At 36.4% G+C, this 24,306-nt stretch overlaps 1 protein-coding gene across 6 annotated transcripts in view; it reads left to right on the top strand.

Moving 5' to 3' along the window:
* SNTG2 (syntrophin gamma 2) overlaps positions 1-24,306 on the top strand; it is a 173,342-nt gene that overhangs the window by 70,841 nt on the left and 78,195 nt on the right. For all 6 annotated transcript variants that reach the window (XM_039348073.1, XM_039348074.1, XM_039348071.1 and 3 more), the window contains 3 exons: positions 1,984-2,075; positions 9,836-9,963; positions 21,187-21,316. In XM_039348073.1, the coding sequence (XP_039204007.1) occupies positions 1,984-2,075; positions 9,836-9,963; positions 21,187-21,316 (350 nt within the window). The remainder of the gene's footprint in view (positions 1-1,983; positions 2,076-9,835; positions 9,964-21,186; positions 21,317-24,306) is intronic.

Below are 24,306 nucleotides of genomic sequence, written 5' to 3'. Positions count from 1 at the left end.
TATTCCAAGAAACATATAACCTAGGGATGTTAAACTGCCGGCCCTTGGGCCGGACGCATCACGCGGAAGCCACACCCACCCCATTGCCGGCAATGGCAAAACAGTCCCAATATGTTGCGCAACATCACATGACATCGCGAGTTTGACATGTCTGAAATAACCCATTAAACTGGGGAAAGATTGGTACTTAAAACACTATGAAATTTGATTTCTGCTGGAAGCTTTTAAAGCTAATTATGTTTCGTTGCAAAATACAGGAAAAATTATAAAAACAGTGAAGGATAAACAATACTGCAGTCTTTTCTCTCTTTTTAATTGTGAACAGATATACCTAAATTCTGAATTTAATTGTATGCATAAATTCTGAATTTAACTAAGGAATTAAAAGTAGCCTTTTGGGAAAAGTTCCATCATAAGGATCATTATCAATGTCAGATAGACCATTCTGCAGTATTGTATGAAAAACTTTAAAAATAATTCTTCAACTGCAAATCACTGGATATGTGTCAGGTATTTTGTTTGAGGTTGCTTGTAAGCAAAATTCAGTGATTTTAATATATCCTTTATCTAAGTTTAAAAATAAATAGATTTAGTCCCAATTGTACAGAATTAAGTAAATGCTGCAATTTTCACAAAAAGCCCCTTCAGATTATTTTTTTTCAAAATCCAGTTGTGAGAATGGCAGTGCAAATAGAAATCTACTATCCTCTTAGTGATTAAGACTGCAAAACAAATCGTCTGGCATGAATTTTCAGTACTGTGTCACTTTTGTCCTCTTCTCTCAAAACAGTTGTCAAAGAATGTATTCCAGTTGTAATTTGTCCAATAACCTTTAGTGTTTAGTACATTAACTTCTAGTATTCCAGTTGTAATTTGCCCAATAACTTTAGTATTAAAGTTGGAAGCCTGCAGTAGATGGGATATTCTGTTGAAGTGCTGACTATTTAGCTACAAGCTTCTTATTGAGTTTGAGCTACTATCTTGCTACATTTGCTGAGACTTTAGGATGGTTCATGATTGCTTATTTGGCAAAATAAATAAAAAAGAATATTAAAGAAAAATGAATCAGTAACAGATGAAAAGAAAGTGTAGAAACAAAGAAAAATAATTGCTTTTTGATAATATAGTTGCTGACATGCAATAATGGCATAAGAAGTCCCTTTGTAGAATTGACTTTTAATAGCAAAAGACGGAATACTTATTTCTTCCTGAATGGTTGCACCAGCTTCTGTCTTTAAAATGAGAGAGGACAGAAATAAAAATAAAAATATTTAATAGACCCATAGAGATGGAAGTGGCCATTTAGGGTAGCAAATCTAATTGCCTGCCCCATGCAGAAATCCAGATTAAAGCATCTTCTTCAATCTTGGCATGAGTATATCCAATAAATGAGAGTTCCTTCTTCCCCTTGTTAACTGATTGCCAAACTAGTCTTATCATTATGAAGTTTGCCTAACATTCAACTAAAATCTGTTTTGCTATAATTTAAACTTATTATTTCTTGTTCTGGCCTATGGAATGACGAAGAATCGGTCTTGGTCTTTTTCAGGGTTGCGTTATTTCATTTATTTAAAAAGTGCTGTTGGGTCTCCTGTTAACTTGATGAGATCAAAAATGTTGCCATAGTTCAATTACTCTTTATGGATTTAATTTCTGGACCAGTAGTGTAGAAATTAAGATGAAGTACTGGTATTTGGTATGTTTCCATAGGCTGATGTTAAAATTTGAGTTCTATAGTAAAAGGAATGTATACTATTAAACATGGTTAAGCATTTCAAACTCTGATTCATCAGCTTCACCACCAACTTTTTGTCTTTGCCTTAAGACATAACTTAATTAAATCATGCTTTTTGTTTGCTTATATAAACAAATCAAGTTGTTTACATGCATTGGATTTTCTTTCCTAAATCAACCTATGGTAATTGTTCTCTGATAAGCTCAAACTTAGAAGAAAATACTTCTTTTTAAAATACCCCATTTCAGGTTCCCCTGGACCTTCAAGTGATCACAGTAGTCGTGCTTCTTCTCCTCTCTTTGACAGTGGTTTACATTTAAATGGAAACTCAACAAATACAGTAAGTAGATTAATATTATTAATAATAACCTAGCTACGATGGCAGCACATAACTGACTTTGCCCTATCTAGAAAAAGCTAAGCAGGATCAGGCCTGGTAAATATGTGGATAGAAACCAATGTTGTAGTCTATATTGGGAAGTAAAAAAAAAAAAACAATAAGAAGGCAGTGGCAAAACTGTTCTGTAACTTGCCTAGAAAATTGCCTAAATGTGTCAATCTAAATCACCCAAACTTGAGCTGGACTCAAAGATGACTTTACTTTTGTTGATCGGCTTCCTAAACAAAATGAAACAACTTGAATTTTACTTTCTGTAACCGGCTTAGCTTATGATACAGAAAGGTAATAAGTATGGTGTGTCTAAAAAATAACTTGGTATAGCAGTAGCAGAGCCAGCAGTGGCTGCAAATCTATTAGCGAGTGTACATTATGAGAGGGTATTTTGTTGTTTAAAATAAATGATAAACTGTTGCCAAACGTACTGCAAAATATTTGGAGTGAAATAACATCATCATATTGCTTGCACCTATTTTCATTTGCATCAATGTCTTGAGACTGTTTCTAGGATATGAATCCTAAGAAGAAGAAAAAAAAAATGATGACCAGGATGTTCAGTGAGAAAGGATGAGTTTACTGAATAGATGGGATAATCAGCAAAATACAGACCCTTAGAGATCTCCTCTGTCCTATCCAGGCCAGTTTATCTTTGGATCATTTTATTTTTGTGAGTTGAACTCAGTGCAGAAAGATACTAAATTGGGACATGCTGCTTTAGGCTAGATACATTGTCTTTAGTCCTCATTTAGCAACCACAAATGGTTCCTAAGCGAATCACATGAAAAAGAAAGACAGACTCTAAGAAAATCGCTGGTTGCTGTTGCCTCATTTACATAAAAGCTGCCCAGACTCACTTGTTTTGTGAAATGAGTGGCTATATAAATTACGTAGGTAGGTAGGTAGGTAGGTAGGTAGGTAGGTAGGTAAGTAGATAGATAGATAGATAGATAGATAGATAGATAGATAGATAGATAGATAGATAGATAGATAGACAGACAGACAGACAGACAGACAGACAGACAGACAGATATCTCTTGTGTAGCAATGCCAGCATTCTCTCATTCCATTGTATGTTTCAGAAGCAGACATTTGGCTGTAAATGCAAGCATTGATCAAAAAAGGAATTTTTACACCATTTATTACAATTAATTATCATTATATTTTCAAATGTTTGATATCTGAGGCTGGCACTAAACAAGGACTACCTGCATATGTATATTGTGATGAAGTATTCTAAAGTAATGTGTTTGCAGTTCTTTAAAAATGTGCTTCTCTAATTTAAATCGTAACATACTGTAAACAGACATTATCATTGTATTGAGCTGCAAGGCAGAAAGAAAATATTTGTTCAGGCAGTACATACAAAGGCAAGTGCAATGAAGACCATCAGACTGTAAAGACAGATGCCTCTGTTATCTGATGTCACAGCTCAGCCTATAGAGAAAAATGGCTGCTCGCTGTGTACATATTTCTATTTTCCCTGGATGGAACTAGAGCGATTTGGAGCAAAACTGAAGAAAATGGAAGAGAGCAAAAGCATGCTGGTTATTTGGAAAAAGCCATTCTCTTTTGCTTCTCTGAAGTTGAATCTTCTGATGTGCTATACAACACTTCACACAAGATGCCTTATACCGTAGGTGGGCTACATGGTGCCAAGGGACAGGAATGCCAACAAAAGACTTTGTATTTCATCATACAAAAAAGTTATAAGGTACTTTTTTTAGATACAAAAAGGTTCCATCCAGGGAAAATTGAATATTTCTTCGAGAACAGAAGACATGATTCAAATGATTCAAAATACTACCTTTGTAAGCTGATTTGTTGAAAGCATAAATACAAAAATTTGCATTTACCAGATTAAACTGTGATCCCAATAGATAGATGAGATGATTAAGAAATGTTAATTAAAAACAATATACTGGTAGGATATTTTATTTCTTACCAGTATCTTTTCTCAACTACTCTGGCGTTTTCAAAGAACCATCACACCATCTCCTGCACTGCTGTGGTACTTGCGGAATATTAATACAAGGCATGGACTTAAGTCTTTTAGTTTTTCTTGATCTATATTATGTTTATGAGAATGTGGATGTGTGGTTGTTTTTTAATCTGCCTTTTTGAAAAATATGAAACAGTCTTACTAGAATGGAATTATTCACTTCTTTTCATTTTTTTCTATATATTGTAATTTTTTTCATTCAAAACATGCATCTGTGAAATAAAATCCATAGATAAAGAACAATACAGATTATCAGAAAAATGCTTTAAAACTGCATATATCTAGAAAAATTGTGAGTTTCTAAAGACCCAGCAAAAATAAGAGAAAAATAGAAAATTATTTTAGAAACACGACAGAAACATATTCTACTTCAAAAATTGAAGGTAAAAGCAAAGCAATCACTTAACCCTACATTTCAAGAGTTTCAGGTATGACACTGATGTCTATCACATTAAATGGATATTTAATTAAATAATTAAATAATCCTGAACTTCAAAAATTTGGTTGACAAAACTACTGCATGCAGCTGAGTTATTGCTTTCCTACAGCAGGGAGAAATCTGCTAAATGATTTTCAGATTACTTTACTGTAGTAATTTAAAATAGTAAATAATAAATACTTTCAGTTAATGTTTAATATAGTTTGATCATCAGACACAGTTTAGTATTTTTTAACATTTAAATATTTTTTTTGATAAAGTATAAGAACTAGAAGACATGAAGTACAACTAAAAATATAATATTGCTAATGTATTCAAAAAACAATATAAAAGTAGTGATTTAAAGAAGTGATATATGAACAAGCTAAAGATATAGCTATAAAGTATTAATATAGAAATAGTTAAATCTTGTAACATATTATTAAATCTAGTCATATGGACCATCTATTATTCCATCTTCTCAGTTTTAATATAGTAGATTATTTCAATACGACATGTAAAATACTTAGATTCTTAATATTGTTATTTAGACATCTTAGAACAATGAGTATAAATAAGTGAATAGTCTATCAATATTTTATCACTATTAATTACAGTTCGGGATATTTATGTTACAAGCAATATGATGATTTAACCTTTTCTTTAAATTAAATATAATATTGGAAATGAATAAAAATAAAGGAAAAGCATATCTCAGGATATTTTTTATATATAATAAGGCTTTTTGTCTCAAGCTAAATTAACTTAATATTAAATTCTCCATTTTATTTGTTAGGATGCGCCAAATTAAGTGTATAATTCAATACAGACAATTTAGAAAGCCACCTACTATATCAGCCCAATATTCAGTGCAATCTTGCAATTAGATATTTACTCACAAGAAATTGGCAGAATATATTTCCAAAAGTCAGTCAGTGTGATGGATATTATTTTATAGTACTACAAAACAGTTATTGCATAATCAGTAATAATGCTGTTATTTAAAGGTATTATCGAGAACAGTCAGTAATATTGAAGATGGTTTATGTCTACAGTACTGTAGTTATAATGTTCGATTGAAATGTTTGTACATTGACATGATATACCTCTGCAAATATTTCACCTTTCAAGCCTGTTGATCGTGTAGTTGGGTAGCAGTGAGGGGTGCAAGTTCCTGCAACTTGCACGTGCAAAGTTTGCCGCCCGGGTGTTTTGGCGCGCTCAGCAGCAATTCCTATTGGCTTTCGAAAGCCAATACGGGGAGTAGATGCAAAAGTTGAAAAAAAAATTAAAAAAGGTCCCAGAACGCCTTCTGAGCGTTCTATGAGGAAACAAAAGCCCTGCAGATTAGTCGTCAAAAAGAGGACATTTAGGAGGACATTTTCGAGAGAGGACAGAACTCACAAAAGGAGGACTGTCCTCCCAAAAGGAGGACGGTATATGGAAAAGGAGGACATTTAGGAGGACACTTTTCAAGGGAGGACAGAACTCAAAAAAGGAGGACTGTCCTTCCAAAAGGAGGACGGTTGGTCACCTTATTTATGTGCTTTTGTGACTTTGAGTTTTGGGATTTGTGCAATGAGGACTTTGTGTTGTTAAGGAGTGTTTGTCAATTTCTATTTGGCTGATGGCTGATGTCTTGTGTTAGCTTCTATTGCTCTGCTGTTGTTAGCTGTAAGTTTTGCTGCAAGGGATTTTGAAGTATTTTTCTCCTGAATGGATTTTGCCTGTAGCATTCCTTTACTTATGAATGGAGCCATTTGGGGAGGTTGCCTTAGCCGGCAGCCAGTACTTACATTTTTTTTTCTCTTCCTTAAATGCCTTTCTAGCCAGTAGCTACTTTCCTTTCTAGCCAGTAGCTAATTCTTAAAGGGGAATATGCCTTTTTAAGTTAGTTCACTCAGCAGCTTGTCTTTTCTGTCTCTGGAGGCCTTTTTTTGTTTGATCAATATATGGAAGAGGGAAAATATGGGGGGAGTTCAAATTCTTCCTTCAGGAGATGGAAATGAGAAAAAGGGAGGCAGGGAAGGGAGGAAGGAAAGGAAGTCCCGCCTTAGCACTTGGCCACCAGCAGCTCTGCCATTGACTTTGCTTGTCAAAAGGTTGCAGAAGGGGATCACATGACCACTGTGACCATTATAAATATGAATCAGTTGCCAAGCATCCAAATATAAATCACATGACCCTGGGCATGGTGCAATGGTCATAAGTGTGAAAAATGGTCATAAATCATTTCAGTGCAATTGCAACTTTGAACAGGTTTTTTTTTTTTTTTTGGTCATCAAGTTTTTGACACCTTGCTAGTTGGTACTCAAATATTGCCATATCCTAAAAGTGGTACAATCAGTAAAAAGGTTGAAAAGCCCTGGACTAGAGGAACAAGCGAGCAAGGAGAGACAATGTTTCTGCAGCTTTTTTTTCCCCACCTGAAGTTAAAAACTAAGTCATTACTAAAAGTTGGGCCAGAAAATGTAGGACATGGGGACTTTGCAGGCTTTTGCTGTGGGTTTGATTGTCTGTAGAGGGCAGTCTACAGTATAGCCTTTAAGTCCTAACTGGACTCTACAGGCAGTCATGCGGATCTAAAGCTTGTGAAGGCCTAGCATCCTCCATTTTCTGGCCCAACTTTTAGGGATTTTTTTTCCCTCTGTACTTCATGGGGGAAAACTGCAGAAAGATTTTCTCTCCTTGCTCGCTTAGTTCCTTTTCTCTTCAGCCTGGCGTCAAGGTAAGGTTTTTAAAAGGGATATTGGTTGGAGGGCAAATTTAGCTTTAGCACCTAATTGGGGCTGGGGTGGGGGAGATCAACAAGTTCTTCCTTCTCAGCTTTTTTTGTTTTTTTATTGAAGAAATGTGGCTGGGGAGGAGGGAAGTGATTAAGCAAGGGAAAGGTTTGGGGAGCTGGTTGTGAATCTGCCTTGTATGCAAAGGCCAGCTTCCCAAAGCCTAGAGAGGTAGAGCTTTGCAGCCTTGCAGCCTCCTGCTTGGGGCCGGCTGACAGGTGCAGAAAGCAGGGGTCCTGGAAGGCATGGGGGAAAACGCCTAAATGCTGCAGGGGATGGCGGGGAGAAGACAAGCAGGGAAGAGCACTGCAGCATCCTCATGGTCTGTCATAAGTGTGAATGATCACAGAAGTGCTGCATCTGTCATAACTTTGAAACAGGTTTTGGGGTGTCAGTTGTTGTTTTGAACGGTCATTAAATGGTCTGCCATTTCTCAAGAATTATCTAAATGTCTTATCCTTGGCTCTAAATAGTTTATTTAGGATGGCACCACACATCTTGATACATCTGGGACAAATGTTTATATGTGTAGTGTACACATAGGCCTTTGGCTTAGAGTTGAAATGCATCATAGAAAGTTGCTCTTTCCATTTATATAAAAGAGGATAGTAATGGGTCATGAACAAGGTTGGGATCAAAGAGCATAAGCTGTCAAGGTTCCGACTGATAGAACCAAGTAAATCAGAACTCCAAGGCACGAGATTTCCTCAGAGAACATGTTTATTGGATGTACTCATGTTTAGACTAGCAAAAATACCTCGTTCCCCCTCCCCCTCTTGTGGCAACCTAGAAAGACAAATATGGCTGCAGCCAGGTTTGTTGTAGAGTTGACATAAGCATTATTAAATAATATTTAAGATTTATGGTTGTAGTCCAAGAATAATTAGAATTAATAGGTTAATACAATTAATTTTGTACAAGGTACTAATATGTTATATTGATAGCATTTTGGAAAGCAGGGGACTAAAGTAAATAATTATAGCGGTGGGGAGGATAATGTAAATTTGGTGTATGGTATTGGAGGCCTTAGTTCTAAAGGAATATTTCAAAGTGCAAAGAGTGCAATGCTGGGTAACACAAATGTGAAAGGAGACTTGATATAACAAAGAAAAAGAGAAAGTTGGAAACTCAGTACTGATCTGTTTCTGAAGAAAGAGGCTTGGTGGTGGATAAACCAGGATTTTGTTCATCTAAGGATATTATTTTTCTCTGCATCCTATTAAAGACATTATTTCCCAGACCCAGTGAATCATAATTGTGCACTCTTATAATCTATCACAGTTTTGTTTGAAACTTCAAAGATCTTATCTGACATACCTTTTCATGTTCTGTAATGAAAGACTGCAACAATCCTGTAATTTTAATATTGGTATGATTGATTATTAAGGTAGTGTTTTTCACACGGAGCATTTATGAAACTGGGCCAAAGCTGGCCTTTTAGTTTTTTCTCTTTAGGCCTTTGAATATCCCTAGCCAAAATTATTTCTTGTTTTTACTGCATACCTTGTTGTTTCTTCAACAAGAAGAATTAACTAATAAGAGAGAACTTCTTTTTTTAAAAAAAATATCCTTGCAATCCTTCATAGCTTCAAGGGAAAAAAAGAGCAGAGCACAGCTTTTCAAATTGTTCTGTTATAAAAGAAATATATTCATTACCATGTCATGAGAGAGAACACTTAAAAAACAGGAATCATTCATTGAAAAGGTTTATTCTTTTCTGCAAGTTTTCCAAAATACGCACATTCAATTGTCATGCAGGAAATGAAGCAGGTCTTAGTAGTGGAATTCTAATGCTGCATCATGTTCCTTAGTCTACCTACCCATCCATAGAGAGAGACACAAACACACACACACACACACACACACAGAGAGAGAGAGAGAGAGAATATATACAGAATAAAGTCATGCCTATGTCAAGTAATAGTAATATTTAACTACTGTTGATTATCTGGATATATCTGTGTTATTTTGTTGGCAAAAACATGGACACAGTTTGCATTATTCTCTTCTTTTTTCAACTTCCCAATCTAGACTACAGCCTTGGGATTTCCAGGTCTCCAACCAGCCACTAACCAAACTGGAATCTGCTTAACTTTTTCACAATCAGCTATATCAAGATATGCTATGCACATTTTCTTTCCATTCTTTCAAATGTGGAAAAAGCAAGTTGAAATTTTGCAATCATTGTCATGCTAATGAAGAAAATAAGATGTTGAGAAGAAAATTCTGTCAATAAACCAACTTTCCAATTGGGTGTGAGGTTTATGTATTTAACAAAAATAATAATAACTGCACTATTGTACATTGAATAGAGAGAAATGACCCACCAATATTTCATGGTCAAAGAAATTGTTAGTTCTTCTATGCAATCTAAATTTTCCAAACAGTGTTATTACTTGTGTTATATTCACCCTAGAAAAATAGCATATCCACATAAAAAATATTTGTGTTTTTTACATAATGAGGTCTGTATTTACTGTTATTTTCTATTTATTCTGGTCAGGCACCATCATCACCTTCTTCACCCACAGCTAATGAACCAAAATATGAGAAGCGTTGGCTGGATACCTTATCAGTTCCTTTATCAATGGCTCGAATTTCGAGGTACAAAGCTGGAACAAATAAATTAAGGTTTGTAATATGAAAGTGAAAAGGTTAAACTACCTAACCTGCATCTGTTGTTTATTTGGAGATAGTGGATCTTTGTAAATATTTTAACAAGGTTTAGGCTTTCTCAGAAGATGTGCAATGAGCACCAATAGTATCTATTAAGCATATCAAGAAATAATTGGGCTTTATTCATTATATGAAAAAAAAAATGGCTAGTTTCTTTAGGCATCATACGTGAAAAAGATCAAGGAAATAAATTGCTTCTATACAAACTATGGACATTTTTGTTCGTTTAATGTAGTGATCTATTGAGATATAAAATATTATAAAGATTTCTGTTATAAAGATTTCACCAATGCAACTGACATATTTTGGAAGAACAAATGACTATCTTGGAAGATGGGATGAAAACTGATAGAAATTGTTTAGCATAAATTAGAACTTTCCCAGCTTGAAGTTTCACTCATTGGAAATGCATCCCATTAATTGTAGAAATCCAAGCAGGTCACAAGGGCATGAATGATAGTGAACAAGGCCTTTCAGTTCAGGAATGACTGCTATATTGGCATACAACCTGCAAATCATGACTGCCACCTGCTCTTCCAGTAGGAACTGTGAGTTCAAGAGGACCCCTGGATTGTGTATTTTAGCATCCTCATGTAGATTTTAAATAGGAAGGGAGAGAAGATCAAACCTCAGCTCTCGTCAAAAGTCTTCCACACTTTGCTATACTATGGTTCTTTACCAGTTCTGCTCTGCTCCAGCTCAGGAAGTCTTCCCTTTATTTCCTAGTTCAAATCTTTGATGTGAGAATCAGGAACAATGGAATCTTCCTCTGGTTTTCCAACAGGCTTGGCTTAGCATCTGAGACCCCAGATTCCTCAGCCTGGTTGTCTTCTGAAGGAAAATAATCTTCTCTCTCTCTCTCCCTCTCTCTCCCTCCCTCTCTCTCCCCCCCTCTCTCCCTCTCTCCCTCTCTCTCTCTCTCTGTCTCTGTGTGTGTGTGTCTGTCTGTCTGTCTCTCTCCCTCCCCCCTCCCCCCTCTCTCCCCTTCCCTCTCTCTCTTTCATGCACATTTATTAATGTGCATCAAGTTGGTATCAGTTTTTTGTATCCACATAGGAAGATTTTGTTTGATCTCTCCCTAACCTGCTCTTTCAGGTCTTATAATGGTGCACCCATCATCACTGTAACTATGTCCACCCATGCTGCTGGTGGTCATCTTCTCTTTCCTTCCAGCATCTTTTCCAGAGAGCTGGGTCTTTCAATTATGTACACACTCCAATTTGCCCTGGATATTTTTGCCTACCCTTTGAGTCACGCAACCATTCTTTTCAAGCCACATTCCTAAATAAATGTGCCTTTAATGCTTAGAGATGGAATAAATCAGAAATGATGGGACTTTAGATTTAATTTGAAATGGAACCCCAAAGCTAACATGAGTCATGCTGTTGTCAGACTAGAAATAGTAACTGAAAGAAGAATACAGTATTGTAAAATGGGAAATTTGCATAAAAGAACAATCAAAATGAACAGGGTGGTGAGTTAAAATAATATTCTTGTGAAGGAAGGCTACAATAGTTCGTAATATTCAGGTTATAAAAAAGGAAGTAAGAGAAAAATAACAAAAGTGTACAAAAGTATAACACAAAATATGTACTGCATATATTTGTAATTCACATTTCTAAAGCCATCCAACCTAACAACAACTTTGTGTAGTGTACAGATTTTAAAGAAAAGAAATGGAACAACCCTGGATACAAAAACAGAACAAAAGATAAATAGTCATCCCAGACCTTTCAAAAACTATACCTGAGAATTTAAAGATTTTAACTTGCTTTATTGTTTGACAATTTAATATGTAGGCATATATTCTAGGTCACTTGCAAAAATATGATTATTTCTTTTTGAGTACTGCTTCCTCAAAATAGTAAATATCTTATGCTCTCAATGTTCATATTCAATTGGCATTTGCAATAAGAATATTGCATCATTATCTGTAGAAGTAAGGTTGCAATGTGCATATTGATTAACTTTGTGGATAATGCTCTGAATTACTCATTTTGGTAACAGCAGAGTTGATTTGCAAAAAGAATATCAGGGAAACCAAGATACATCCCTATCTTATCCCTTTTCAGTTGGAATTTCTTTAGGGCAATGGTCTTGCATGCCACTTTTATTCTAGAGTTCTCATGGAGTTTGTACACTAGCAGAAGTGCCATTTGTCTATTGTAGCATTTTTTAAATTTGCCCCAAAGCTTTGTTTTGGAGACAAGGAAGACCTGAAATCAATAAATGCAGTGTATAATGTGAAATGTGGTTCTCCTTTCATAATCAGCTTAACATTTGTATAGAATGACATTGAGCCAGAGCAGAAGGCAAAATGATTAGAGTTTCTAACATTTTAAATACAGTTTTTATTCATAAATTCTGTGCTATCTGTGCCTATTATCTGACCCTCAGCTGATGTAATTTCTGTAAAATGGATTACTGTGTCCCCAAATTTTATCCCATTCTGATTATATTTGCTTCAGTGGAAGTACATATAGCCTTCATTTATTGACCGACTTGTTCACTGACCTTTCAGTTATGATAGTGATAAAAAGTGACTATATGACCAATTTCTTTTCTTCCTCCCTCCCTTTTTGCATCTTTAAAATGTTATTGTATTTTATGTTTTAATAAACCCTAATAAAATGAATCTTTTTAAAAAATGGCCAATCTTTGCATTTACAATCTTCCAAGGTCTGTAAAGCAAAGGAAACCTGAAGTAAGATTATAAGCCCAGTTAGGGCTTTACTTCGATGATGATGATGATGATGATGATGATGATGACGACAATAATAATAATAATAATAATAATAATAATAATAATAATAATAATAGTAAAGTTGGAAGGGACCTTGGAGGTCATCTAGTCCAACCCCCAGCTCAGGCAGGAAACCCTATACCATTTCAGACAAATGGCTCTCTCTTCTTAAAAACTTCTGGTGTTGGAGCATTCACAGCTTCTAGAGGCAGGTTGTTCCACTGGTTAATTGTTCTGTCAGGAAGTTTCTCCTTAATTCTAGGTTGCTTCTCTCCTTGCTTAGTTTCCACCTGTTGCTTCTTGTCCTGCCTTCAGGCACCTTGGAAAATAGCTTGACACCCTCTTCTTTGTGGCAGCCCCTGAGATAATGTAGTAGTAGTAGTAGTAGTAAAATTGGAAGGTACCTTAGAGGTCATCTAGTCCAACCCCCTGCTAAAGCAGGAAACTCTATACCAGTGATGGCAAACCTTTTAGAGGCCGAGTGCCCAAACTGCAACCCAAAACCCACTTATTTATTGCAAAGTGCCAGGGCCGCCTCAGCATTGTGGTGCCCTCAGGGGGGTGGGGAAGCGGCCCACTGGGCAGGTGTGGCTGCAGTGGTCACGGCAGACTGGATGGGCATGGCCACCTTGATGTTGCTCCTGGGGGGCTGGACAGGGTTCGGGGAGATCCAGGAGGTCTCTGGCAGGTGGGGCAGTGGGCAGGATGCTTGTCCTGCGGGGTGAGGAAAGGGGCAAGGCGGGGTGCCATTGCAGTGGGGCAAGGCAAGGCAAGGTAGGGGGCAGGGTGACTGCTGCCTGACACCATTGGGCCCCGCACATAGAGGCCAGCGAGCACAAGGGACCAACAGTGTCCATCAGCAGCCACAGCGTGCCAGCCCCTCAACCGGCACACTCTGGGGCTCTGCAGCCCACTGCCAATATCAGGCCAGCCCTCCAGCAGCAGGCAGAGTAGGGAAGGCAGGAGGCACATGATGCAGATCGCTGGATGCGCCTACTCTGCCATCTGTTTTTACTTGCGGTTGGAGAGCAGGTCGCTGCTGGTCATCTCAGCCCCCTTGCAGATCCTGCCACCAGCCCGTGTGTGAAGCCCGTTCCCCTTGTGCACCCAACACACCTTGGCCCCACCTTGGGCAACCGCCAGCAGCTTGCGCAGGTCAACCAGGTCGCCATCGCCACCCGGAGCGGCAGTCCTGCCCAGCACAAAGGAGGTGAAGTGCCCGGCCAGCAAGCCTGAGCAGAGGCGGTAGAGCACGCCCATGCCCAGCAAGCCAAAGGCCAGAGTTATGACAGAGTTAAGCAGAGTCTGTTCCAGTTGTGGTTACTAAAGGAAGACTACCTGTATGTACATATATATTTTACTAAAATGACCAAAACATAGAGTTTTTGTGTTCTCTAAGCTTGGTTGTTTGTTTTCAAATGTTTCACTACCCAACAAGGTAACATTAGTGAGTAATGAAACATCTGCAAGCAAACAACTAAGCTTGGGTACTACCAGGAAGTCCACAGTTCTGTAGCCTGAGCTACAGTTAGTTTCTTCCATTGTGACCATTATAACATTTGTTTATTTACTTACCGCCAACTCTGCAAAAATAAATTAGTTTTAGTTCCCATTCTAAAGGCAGCTTCCTAGTTTCCCAAGCAGGAGGTAGCTTCAAGATAAATGTTTACACCTCTACATTCTTTGATTTTATTCATAGCATAGTGGCATAGAATATATAATCACTTGGTTTGCTATAGCCATATAATATTAAATTATATTAATTAATTTCATCAAACCATCTAATCAATGTGTTCCCAAAACATTGTTATTTGCATTTATAGATTCTCTATAAATTCTCTTTCTCTTTATATTACACTATATTTAAACTGAGTAATATAAATATTTCTTTAATTAAACTTAAAATTTAAATGAGCTAGTGCATGTCTGTTTTAAAACTCTTACCAGATTTCATTTCACTGACAGCAAAAAACTACCAAACCCAGTTTTCATTAACAAATAATATTCATATGCAGTTGACCTAATGAATTTTCTCTCATTTCTTAATCATTACAATTTAATATAGAATAGTCTAAATCTGTGCTACTCTTCTGATGGCATTTTTCATTAACTAAACTGCATTAGTGAAAAAAGGTTTAGTATCTCATACAGAAGATACAAGAAGATACATTTTACAACTCAGGTTGTAAAATATTCTAAGCCAGATATATACTCAACCAAACAGGTGCAGTATTTGTGGGGAAATTATTTTTTTTTAAAGGAGAATAATATCCAGGGTCACAAGAGGTAAATATTTATGCTAAATATAAAGTCTTGTAAAAATCTATTAAACTCAACCCTATTATGACAAATCCTTCATGAAATAATACTATTTTTTATGCCTGTACATAATTTTTTTTTTATCCTCAGAGTAATGAGATCTGGAATCCAGAGTACTGGTAAGAGTAGGAAGAAGTGCATCTTGATCTAATTATTCATCTATTGCTGGTACATTTTCAGATGTTTCCAAATGGAAAATAAAGCTACAAACATGTAAATAAGATCATAAGAACCTGTCCAAAAGAGATAAAAAAAATAATTGATCCTTCAAAACATATAATTTACAGAGCCCATCCAATTTTAGAAGAGTTTTCATTTACTCATCATAGATTAGGTCCTTCAAATTGTTCAAACATTCAACAAAACTCTTGTAACTTCACAAGAGTGCCAAACCTTAAGGGGTACCAGCCTAAAATATACACTGTACAAATGGATTTAATTTAAATAGAAACCACAACCCATCTGTTACTTGTCTTTTACCCTTGATTTGTATTTGCTTGACCTGATATGCTGGAGTAATGATTGCCCTCAACTCCCTTACTGTGAAAGATTGGGCTGTAAAAAGCTATTTGAACTCTTCTACTCAGTAGAAAAGCAGTTCCCTACAGCTGAAGTCCTGAGGATTGAGCAGTCCTGGCTTCCTTCTCATTCTTCTTTCTCAGTCGTTCTAAGAGCTTTGAGCCTAAATTAAGTTAAGTTTGGGGACTCTCGTAGCCTCCTTCCTCCCCAGTCAGCAATAACTTCCTACATCTTTTATTAGAAGCATATGAATAATTAGTGGTGACACTCTTGACAACTGAAATACTTTCTGGCTTACAAATCATCTCCACATCAACTGTAAGCAAGAATAAAGTCTGAGATAGAAAGTACCTGTGATGGGATTGGATGGAATAGAATGGAATAACAGAGTTGGAATGGACATTCAGGGTCTTCTAGTCCAACCCCCTTCTCTAGCAGAAGACCCTATACCAGGAGTAGACAACCTTGGTTATTTTATGACTCGTGGACTGGCTCAGGAATTCTGGGAGGTGAAGTTCACGAGTCATAAAAGAGCCAAGGTTGCCTATCCCTGCCCTATACCATTTCAGACAAATGGCTGTTCAATCGCTTCTGCTAGGAAACTCTTCCACTGGGAAAAGCAGAGTGTGGGAAGTGGGGGGACAAATGATAAAAGTGGGTCAGGTGGATGCCTCTGATTAATAGGATATTTAGTAGGACATCTGTTGCATTGTTGTTTGTGCCTGTTAAAAAGGTAAGAAAGGTCAGAGCTTATTATTACTTGAAAGGGAAATCCCAGGAGACAGGTGTAGACTGGAAAGTTGAAAAAAATCTATCTGAAGGAAGACAGTGATAAACCTCTTATACCTGGTTGCCAGGAGAACTAAATGGCATGTCCATGGAATCAACAGGAATTGAGTTCAGTACGAGAAAATCATTATCTTTTTCTAGGTAAAATAATTTGCAAAAAACCTGGCAGAGCAGAATGATAATTGAATATATCCCATTATCATGCCCACTGATTTATACTTATCTTGGCATAGTTAGTTAACATGTGAACCTGCAATACCAAGAACATTACTACCACCAGTGCAAGGGTGCTGCACTGTTACCTTTATTATTTTATTTATTATTTTATACAATTAATTTATTTCAGCAAAGTGTGTTAGGAATCAGGTTTGCTACTTCAAGGTATGGGCCATGCAGCCAGAAAGTACCATGTTTGCTCAGTGTCACTGAAAGAAAATAAATAATTAAATTGCTAAAATTAGTCAAAGCTTGACTAACAATACATGCTTGAATTGATAAGCAGAATAAAAAGTATCCAGCCTTAAAGCTGTCAACTGCTTAAACAGATATTAATTGATTAATTGTATGAGTTCATCTGTTATTCAATTAAATTTTCACTAGTGTGAATATTGTCAAGCAATGGATAACAAGTTGTATCATATATAGCCTCTCTTCTTTGGAAAAAAGATGTAATTTCCCCCATCAAAATGGTTTTGTCTACAATTTGTTTATGGCATTTTTGCTTATCCTGATACCTGTAAAAGCTTCTTTGGAAATTCTGCCATTTCTTTTTCCATAAAAATCCATAATCAAGTGGGGGGGAAATGTATTACAATGGGAAAAAAGTCTGAAAAATTATTTAGGATAGATTTTGGACTGGGGAAATAAACCACAAAGAGAAAGGAAATTCATATTTTACAAATAGAGTCTTGCACACAGTGGGAAGCAGATGCATAAATGTATTTGGATGGTGCATAAATATTTGTGGCATTATTTATAATTATATTAATTAATGTAAATAGCATTCATACAAGCAAATAGCATGGGCAAAGAAGCATTTGGCAGGTAATTGACCATTTTTATTTTAGTTACGAAAAACAGGCAACTTACTTTTCAGTTGAAGCATTTTAATACCAGGGTCCCTTGGGAAATGGGGTTCAGAATTAATCTGCAGTAAAATGGCTGGGCAATCTGGTAATTTTGAAATGAATCTAGATATGGTTAGTAATTTTATGGCTGAGGAAAGACCAAGAGACAGATGTTGGATCTTCATGCTGAATACATTGACCTATCAATCTGGCTAGAAAGCTAAGATAAATGCAGTGTATGCGCAATGCATTAAATAAGTGGCCTTAGGGGAATTACTCATTTTCCTCCTCATTCTTATGTGCTAAGAAGATTATTATTAAAAAAAATTAAATCATTGTTTTTATTGTAGTAAATAGACAGTTTCTAAATAATTTAGAATAAATGAAGAAATAAATCTTAAATAAATCTTAAGCTGACATCTTCACCACCTTGGGTGAGTGTTGTCTCTATTTTTGTTTCTGAGATTTGATGTTTTGATTTTAAGATTTTAAGCTTTGATGTTTTAGCCTAATAAGAGTAATTAGTATGCCCACCAACTGACTGTTCTTTCTCCTGTTAGAAACATAGTTATCTTTGTAACTCATGTATCTGATCCTTAAAAGCAGTTTCACAGTTCAGTGAGATTTAATCAAACTATTTGGTCACCTTTATTTTCCTGTGATCTAAATATCTATCCATTGCAGGTAAGAACTAAGTTGCCTTTTTTACTGTATTGACAATTGGCTGAATTGACATTTTTATATTTAAAGTTATTTAAAGATATATTTAAAATTATTAGGGAAGGAAAAATACTTCATTCATTTAATTTATATCAGTTTCATATTCATTTAATTCATATCAGTTTCATTCCTGCTGTTTATATTATTTTGAAATGGATTGCAATAAGTCCAGATATAATTTATTGGGGTGGGGGAGAGTCATACAATATGAGGTATTTAGAAGGAATGAAACATTAATTAAAGCAACTTCTTACAGATTGACTATGTTATCCTGTTCTAGGAATTATTGCCTTTCACTATGACACAGACGGAAGAGAAATGCTTATCTGATTACTAAAGTGTATGAGCATAAATAGATGCTTTGGATACCAAAACAGACAAAGGAATTGATAAAATAAGTGTGAAAAATATATTGCAGCTGCAGTAAACATCAGGAAGTGATGACCTGAGAGACTTGGTATCCATATTGTCTGTGAGGATGCATGGGGATAAACAGAGCTCTAGATTCACATATGAGCAGGGTGAAATATGCTTAGACTTCACCTGAAAACTCAAGATAATTTATTATAATTTTATAGGCATAATGAGAGAAAAGAGGGATCTATACTGAATCAGAAATCTATTTCTGAGATATTTTATTAGTAGAAATAAGAAGGCAAAAGCATATATGACAGATGGCAATTCCAGGAAAGAAAAAAGAAGAAGACAGAAAAATTATATCAAGATTAAAAATGAAATAAAATCACTAAACATTGGAACATTAAGCATCAAACATCCAGATGTAGAAAGCAGAATTTCCTTAAAATTAGAAAAGCTGTGGATGATCCTGTTTGGCTCCTTAGCTAGGCCATATAAGTTCAATATAAAACTGGCAAGTGGCAAGTGTGTATGCTGCTGTTAAGATAAAATATATAGCCACTATATTAATTGTATTAGGAATTAAATCCAATCAGTCTCCTTAACTGGGAATTTTTATTGCAGGGATAAACTTCGGTGTTCAAGGCTGGGTTTTGGATTGGTTGGTCACCTTAGGGAATGAGCTACACTTTTGCTTCTGCTTAGCCTTTCAACATCTTTAGATGTAATTGAACGTGGCTTTGTTTCAGGCTTTCTACGCTGAAAATTAGGGGCGCTGTTTTGAGATGCTCTTTGAGATGTCTGAGGCTGATGACAGAGAGATTGCTAGTTGGACCCTTTGCTTTCAAGTTATAGGAGCTCTTGAGTGCCTCTTATCTTCCATGGTTTTTAACCAATATGATATATTAAATCTTTTGGGAGTTGGAAGTATTCCAGGTGATGTCATTGTATAGATAATATCCATCGATATTCTTATCAGTTGAGGTAAACCAGTAAGATGAGCCAGAAGTGGATTGAATGTGGATCACTTTTCTGAGGTTTATTTTAGCCAATGTAAGAATGCTGTTGGTTAGCAAAAGTGAAACAGAGAAATGGTAACCTCTTCTGGATAGGACTTCAGTTTTCTTGAAAGCCAAACAATTTGGAAATATGTAGACTTTTTTTCTAAATGCCCAGATGTACTTGTGCATAAAGTTAGTTTGCAATGAGCATTATCCAAAAATCTAGCTTCTGATCTGGCTTCTGTTGACTGTAATGCATTGCTTGAAAAGTATTTCGAAGCTATTCCAAATGCACAACTTTCAATAAGCAGGCTGTTTTCTTCAATCTGACATCACTTCAATAATGTTTAGTAAGCCCTGGATTTGGCTTATTTCCAAAGTACAGTTCAAAGTGCTGATTCTTATCTAAATGATAGGGAATGGATCATCTTCTTGCCTATGATTTTCCTTGATTATACTTACTTCAGCATCAAATACCTTATATCACATTTCTATTATTGATCTCTGCTTTACATGCAGCAGTGAACAATTTTAAGTGATAAATCTCATCACATGGCAATTACATGTCACTTAGCTGCATGGCATAGAAATTCACTCAGTCATAATGTTTCACTCATATATAACACGACATGTTCCGCAAATAATTGTTTTAGTTCTCCTTTCATTTATCTTATAAGAGATTTTATTTTATTTCTACACTGCATCCGTATTATAGATGGGAAATAAGAGAAAGCCAATAAACTAAGATTATAAAACCTTCAGATTCCCTCAAAACCTAAACTGTACTCTTTAGAGCCTCCTCAAATTTGCCACCAAATAATATTTGTTGGTGCTGTAATGCTTAAGATTTCAATTTGAAGAGATTCTTCAGAACAGAAAGGAGCCCAAATGTAGCATCTCTCTCTGTGACTTATTAAAGCAACCTTATCTTTTGCAGCTTTCCTATCTGCTGTGAGGAGGCTTTCACTGTAGCCATACAATTCTACCAGACAAATCTTCTATAAGTGCTGCATTTGTGCTTCTGTGTATTCCAATTTGTGAAGCTTTACATAATATAGCAATTTCTAATATAGCAATGAAAAGGTTGTTAAGTGCATGGGGGATGATTATTAAACATGCAATTTTAATAATATATATTTAAAATAAATAATAGGATTTTTTTTTCTTTTCCCTCTCAAATTTTGGAAAGTTGATCTATGGCATGCCACTGTGTCCTTTAGTTCCAGAAATGTTATCAGTAATATCTATCTGTAATGGATCAATAGGTTCAAATAAAAGCCAAATCCCAGAAGTGAGATCTGGGATGGCTGAACACAAAATACACGTGCGAAGATACCTGCTAAATGAGCTTGTATGATCCACCCAGGCACCTATATGACACTCCTGTCCCATATAGGGCTTTTTAAAAACTATTGTACAGCCTTCTGAAATCCAAAAATAAAAATAAATAACTAAAAATAATATTTCATAATACTCAGGTAGAAATCACACACAGTACCTACATAACTTGATTGTGTGGCTCTAGATTCCCATTTCCCTGGAATTATAGTGCATAAATGATAGCTTGTAGGGGTTAGATGAAGACTAAGAATTGATGATATAGTTTCTTCGATGGTATACACACACAGAGATATATATATATATATATTTCTTCCTGCTGCAGATCTAATGCATTTGAAGTACTGGCACTCGATGGAATTAGCACTGGGATACTTCAGTTTTGTTCAGCGCAGGAGAGTGCTGACTGGCTGCGAGCATTATCAACTAACATCAGTGATTTGACACTACAAAATGTACGTTGTTTTCTAGATACATATATATGTATATAGTTTAGGTTCTGTTGTGTTTGTTTCACATGTAAATATTATTCAAAATGACATCTGAAGATTCTTCTGCGTTTCTGTCTTTCATGACCTTCATTATTTATTTATATTCATAGACATTATTTGATAGACAGAGCCACGCTACATCTACTGTATATCAGATCTTAATTTTTTATAAACCAGCTGCTTTAATTTTGAAGAAAACAGTCTTGTGAATCATCAGTCCTTTGAATATGGATCTTACACTGGTGTCGTACTGAGACTGTTCCCTCCCTGGCTTCTTAAGAGGCGATTTTCATCAGAAATTATCACCAAATCCAATCCACTGGTAACATGTTCTGAATCAGGACATACGATTCATGGCTCATAAACATATACAGACAATTTATCAGCACTGTGAAAACTTTACTTGACCCCTCCTGTGCCCAAGTCCTTACCAAAAGCACACAGTCTATCTGTCAGGCCAGAGATGATTCATTTCAATACATAACTTAATTTTAGTACACAAAGCTTACTTCACTGGGAAGACTCTCTCCTAACTTGAGTAAAATGAAGTAGGGAATGAGATCAAGAAATTGGATCTTTTTTTGTCATTGTTCAGTTCTTCTTGTCTGTTACGACTGGAAGAAACATTGTACAGAGAAGACAAGCTTTTTTTTTCTTAAACCAGATGCTGCTCTGATCATTTGTGTCTGAGTAATTTAATTAAATTGTAAGTGTTCTGTTGAATAGGGTATGTTTAGGAGTGGAATAAATAGTTGTGTGTATATGAAAGATGCATTGCAGTGCTTACTCTCTACAGGTAGTCCTTGATCTACAACCATTCATTCAGAAACCATTTGAAGTGACAACGGCACTGAACAAATGGGGGTTATGACCAGTCCTCGGAGTTCCAGCCATCCCAGCACCCCATGGACATATGATCGCTATCTGGGCACTAGGCAACCAGTTTGCACTTGCAAATGGTTGCAGGACCCTGCGATCACACGATTGCCATTTGCTACATTCCCTGCTGGCTTCCCCACCTGCTCACTTTCTCTCAACCCCTCTCAGCACTTCTGGCACACCAGCTTCTTGTGCACCCCCATGTACCTGTGTACTCTTCCTGATCCATACTACATTCCTCTTCAGTCCATGCTACATCCTTGCAGACCCTTCCCAACCCACCGTATACTCTGGCACAGGGGTCTCCAACCGTGGCAAGTTTAAGACCTGCGAATGTCAAGACCTGGGGAATTCTGGGAGTTGAAGTCCACAGGTCTTAAAAGTTGCCAAGGTTGGGAACCCCTGCTCTGGCACACCTCCCCGACCTGGATCACATTCTTTCTTACCTTCACCGTGTCTTTTGCACAATCTCTTGCACTCGCATGCACTCTCATCAACCTGCACAGCTGCCCTTTGCACCCTCATTGATCCTCGCCACACCTCTCATGCACCCACCCACCCACACCTTCACACACTCTTCCTGATCCATAGCATGGGTATTAGCAAGTTTTCTTCGCTGTTTCTTTGAAAAGAGTTGATAATCAAGTAGAGTAAGATTTCCATGAATAAAACTCATTGTATAGTCCTTCAGCGTTACAGGGATTATTTTTTTCTATTTGAAATATATTTATACTGAGTTGCGTCCAGTTTTTATTTGAACATTCCTTTCCTAAAATATATATTCAGAATATGGTTGTATCCCAATTACACAATCATGATAGTTGAGTTCAAAAAAGATTTAATCTATTCAGTTTACTTTGCCTTCCTGCTGATTGAGAGAGGCCATATTTTTATTCAAATAATTAGCTACCGTGTTACATCCCATATTTGCTGTTTGTAACATTTGTACTTGGAATGTAAGTATTTACATTAGCAAAGCCAGCTCTCCTGCAGACTGCAGATTGCGAGAGGTTTTATATATATATATATATATAGCGTGTCATATGCTGCTTTGTTGAATACATTGGGAGCAAGGCTCTTTAGCCATTGACTAAAATGGGATTAATAAATAATCCCACATCCTCTCTAAAGATGGAGCAGCTGGTCTAGCTACGGGACTGAATAGCTGCATCTTGTAGAATGACTAGCACAATGGGGTTCCTCTGGGAATACTCTGTGACAATTTTGTAATACTGAATTTCAGAGTGGGAAGGAGCATATGGTGTATTCCTGGCTGCCTGCCAAACTGTCAGCACTGCTGGCAAAATGTTCGCCTTCTTTCTTATTCCAAGCAAAATTCACTTAATTCTTTAGACTGCAATGGGAACAAGGGCATACCTATGTCCTAATTATGCATGTGTAGAGAAGACTGAATGAGAAAAACATTGAACAAGATGGCATACATGGAGAAAAAGCCTAACAAAATTGAGGATATACAGAGATGCTTAGTGATGAACTGAAGGAGCAGCAGTTCCTCTCAAAGAATCTGGTCAGAACAGTAAAGTATGTGTACAAAACCAGTGTTGCTCTTTTCAGCAGAGGCAGCAGCTCCATGTACACATATTTTTTTTCTCTCCAAGAAAACTTGACAAGGAGCCTGCAAGTTCAAGAACAGCATATCAGTCATTTTGGATTCATTTGGACTTAGCACTTCTGGCAGGCAAAAACTTTTTCCATTGAAAAAGTAAAAGAGTAAAACACTGTAGTTTGCCAGACTGTTTTGAAAGGAATAGTTTCTAATTGAAAGCCCACGTATTTCTGTTTCACAGATGGTGGAAATTTCCACAAATCTGGCTTAAGGGCTGGCCTATCTACACCCTGAGCTGGGTGACCTCAGAAAACAGAATTAGGTTACATAACTAAAACCGCGCTTGCTTTAGGAACTTCCTAAAGACATCTCTAATGTTATATTAAAGAGGCCTTTGATCTGAGTTTCGTTGCAAAAGAATTTCCCATTGGAGAGTGTGACTGGTTCTTGTGGGACACAATCAAATCACATTGCATTTATTTTTCATTATCACATGATTCCAGTTTAA

This window comes from Crotalus tigris, unplaced genomic scaffold (genome assembly GCF_016545835.1).
Source record: "Crotalus tigris isolate CLP2741 ecotype Arizona unplaced genomic scaffold, ASM1654583v1 scf7180000018117.651136, whole genome shotgun sequence".
NCBI classification, from domain to species: Eukaryota; Metazoa; Chordata; class Lepidosauria; order Squamata; family Viperidae; genus Crotalus; species Crotalus tigris.
Note: the sequence above shows the minus strand (reverse complement) of the source record. Positions and strands in the feature narration are given on the sequence as shown.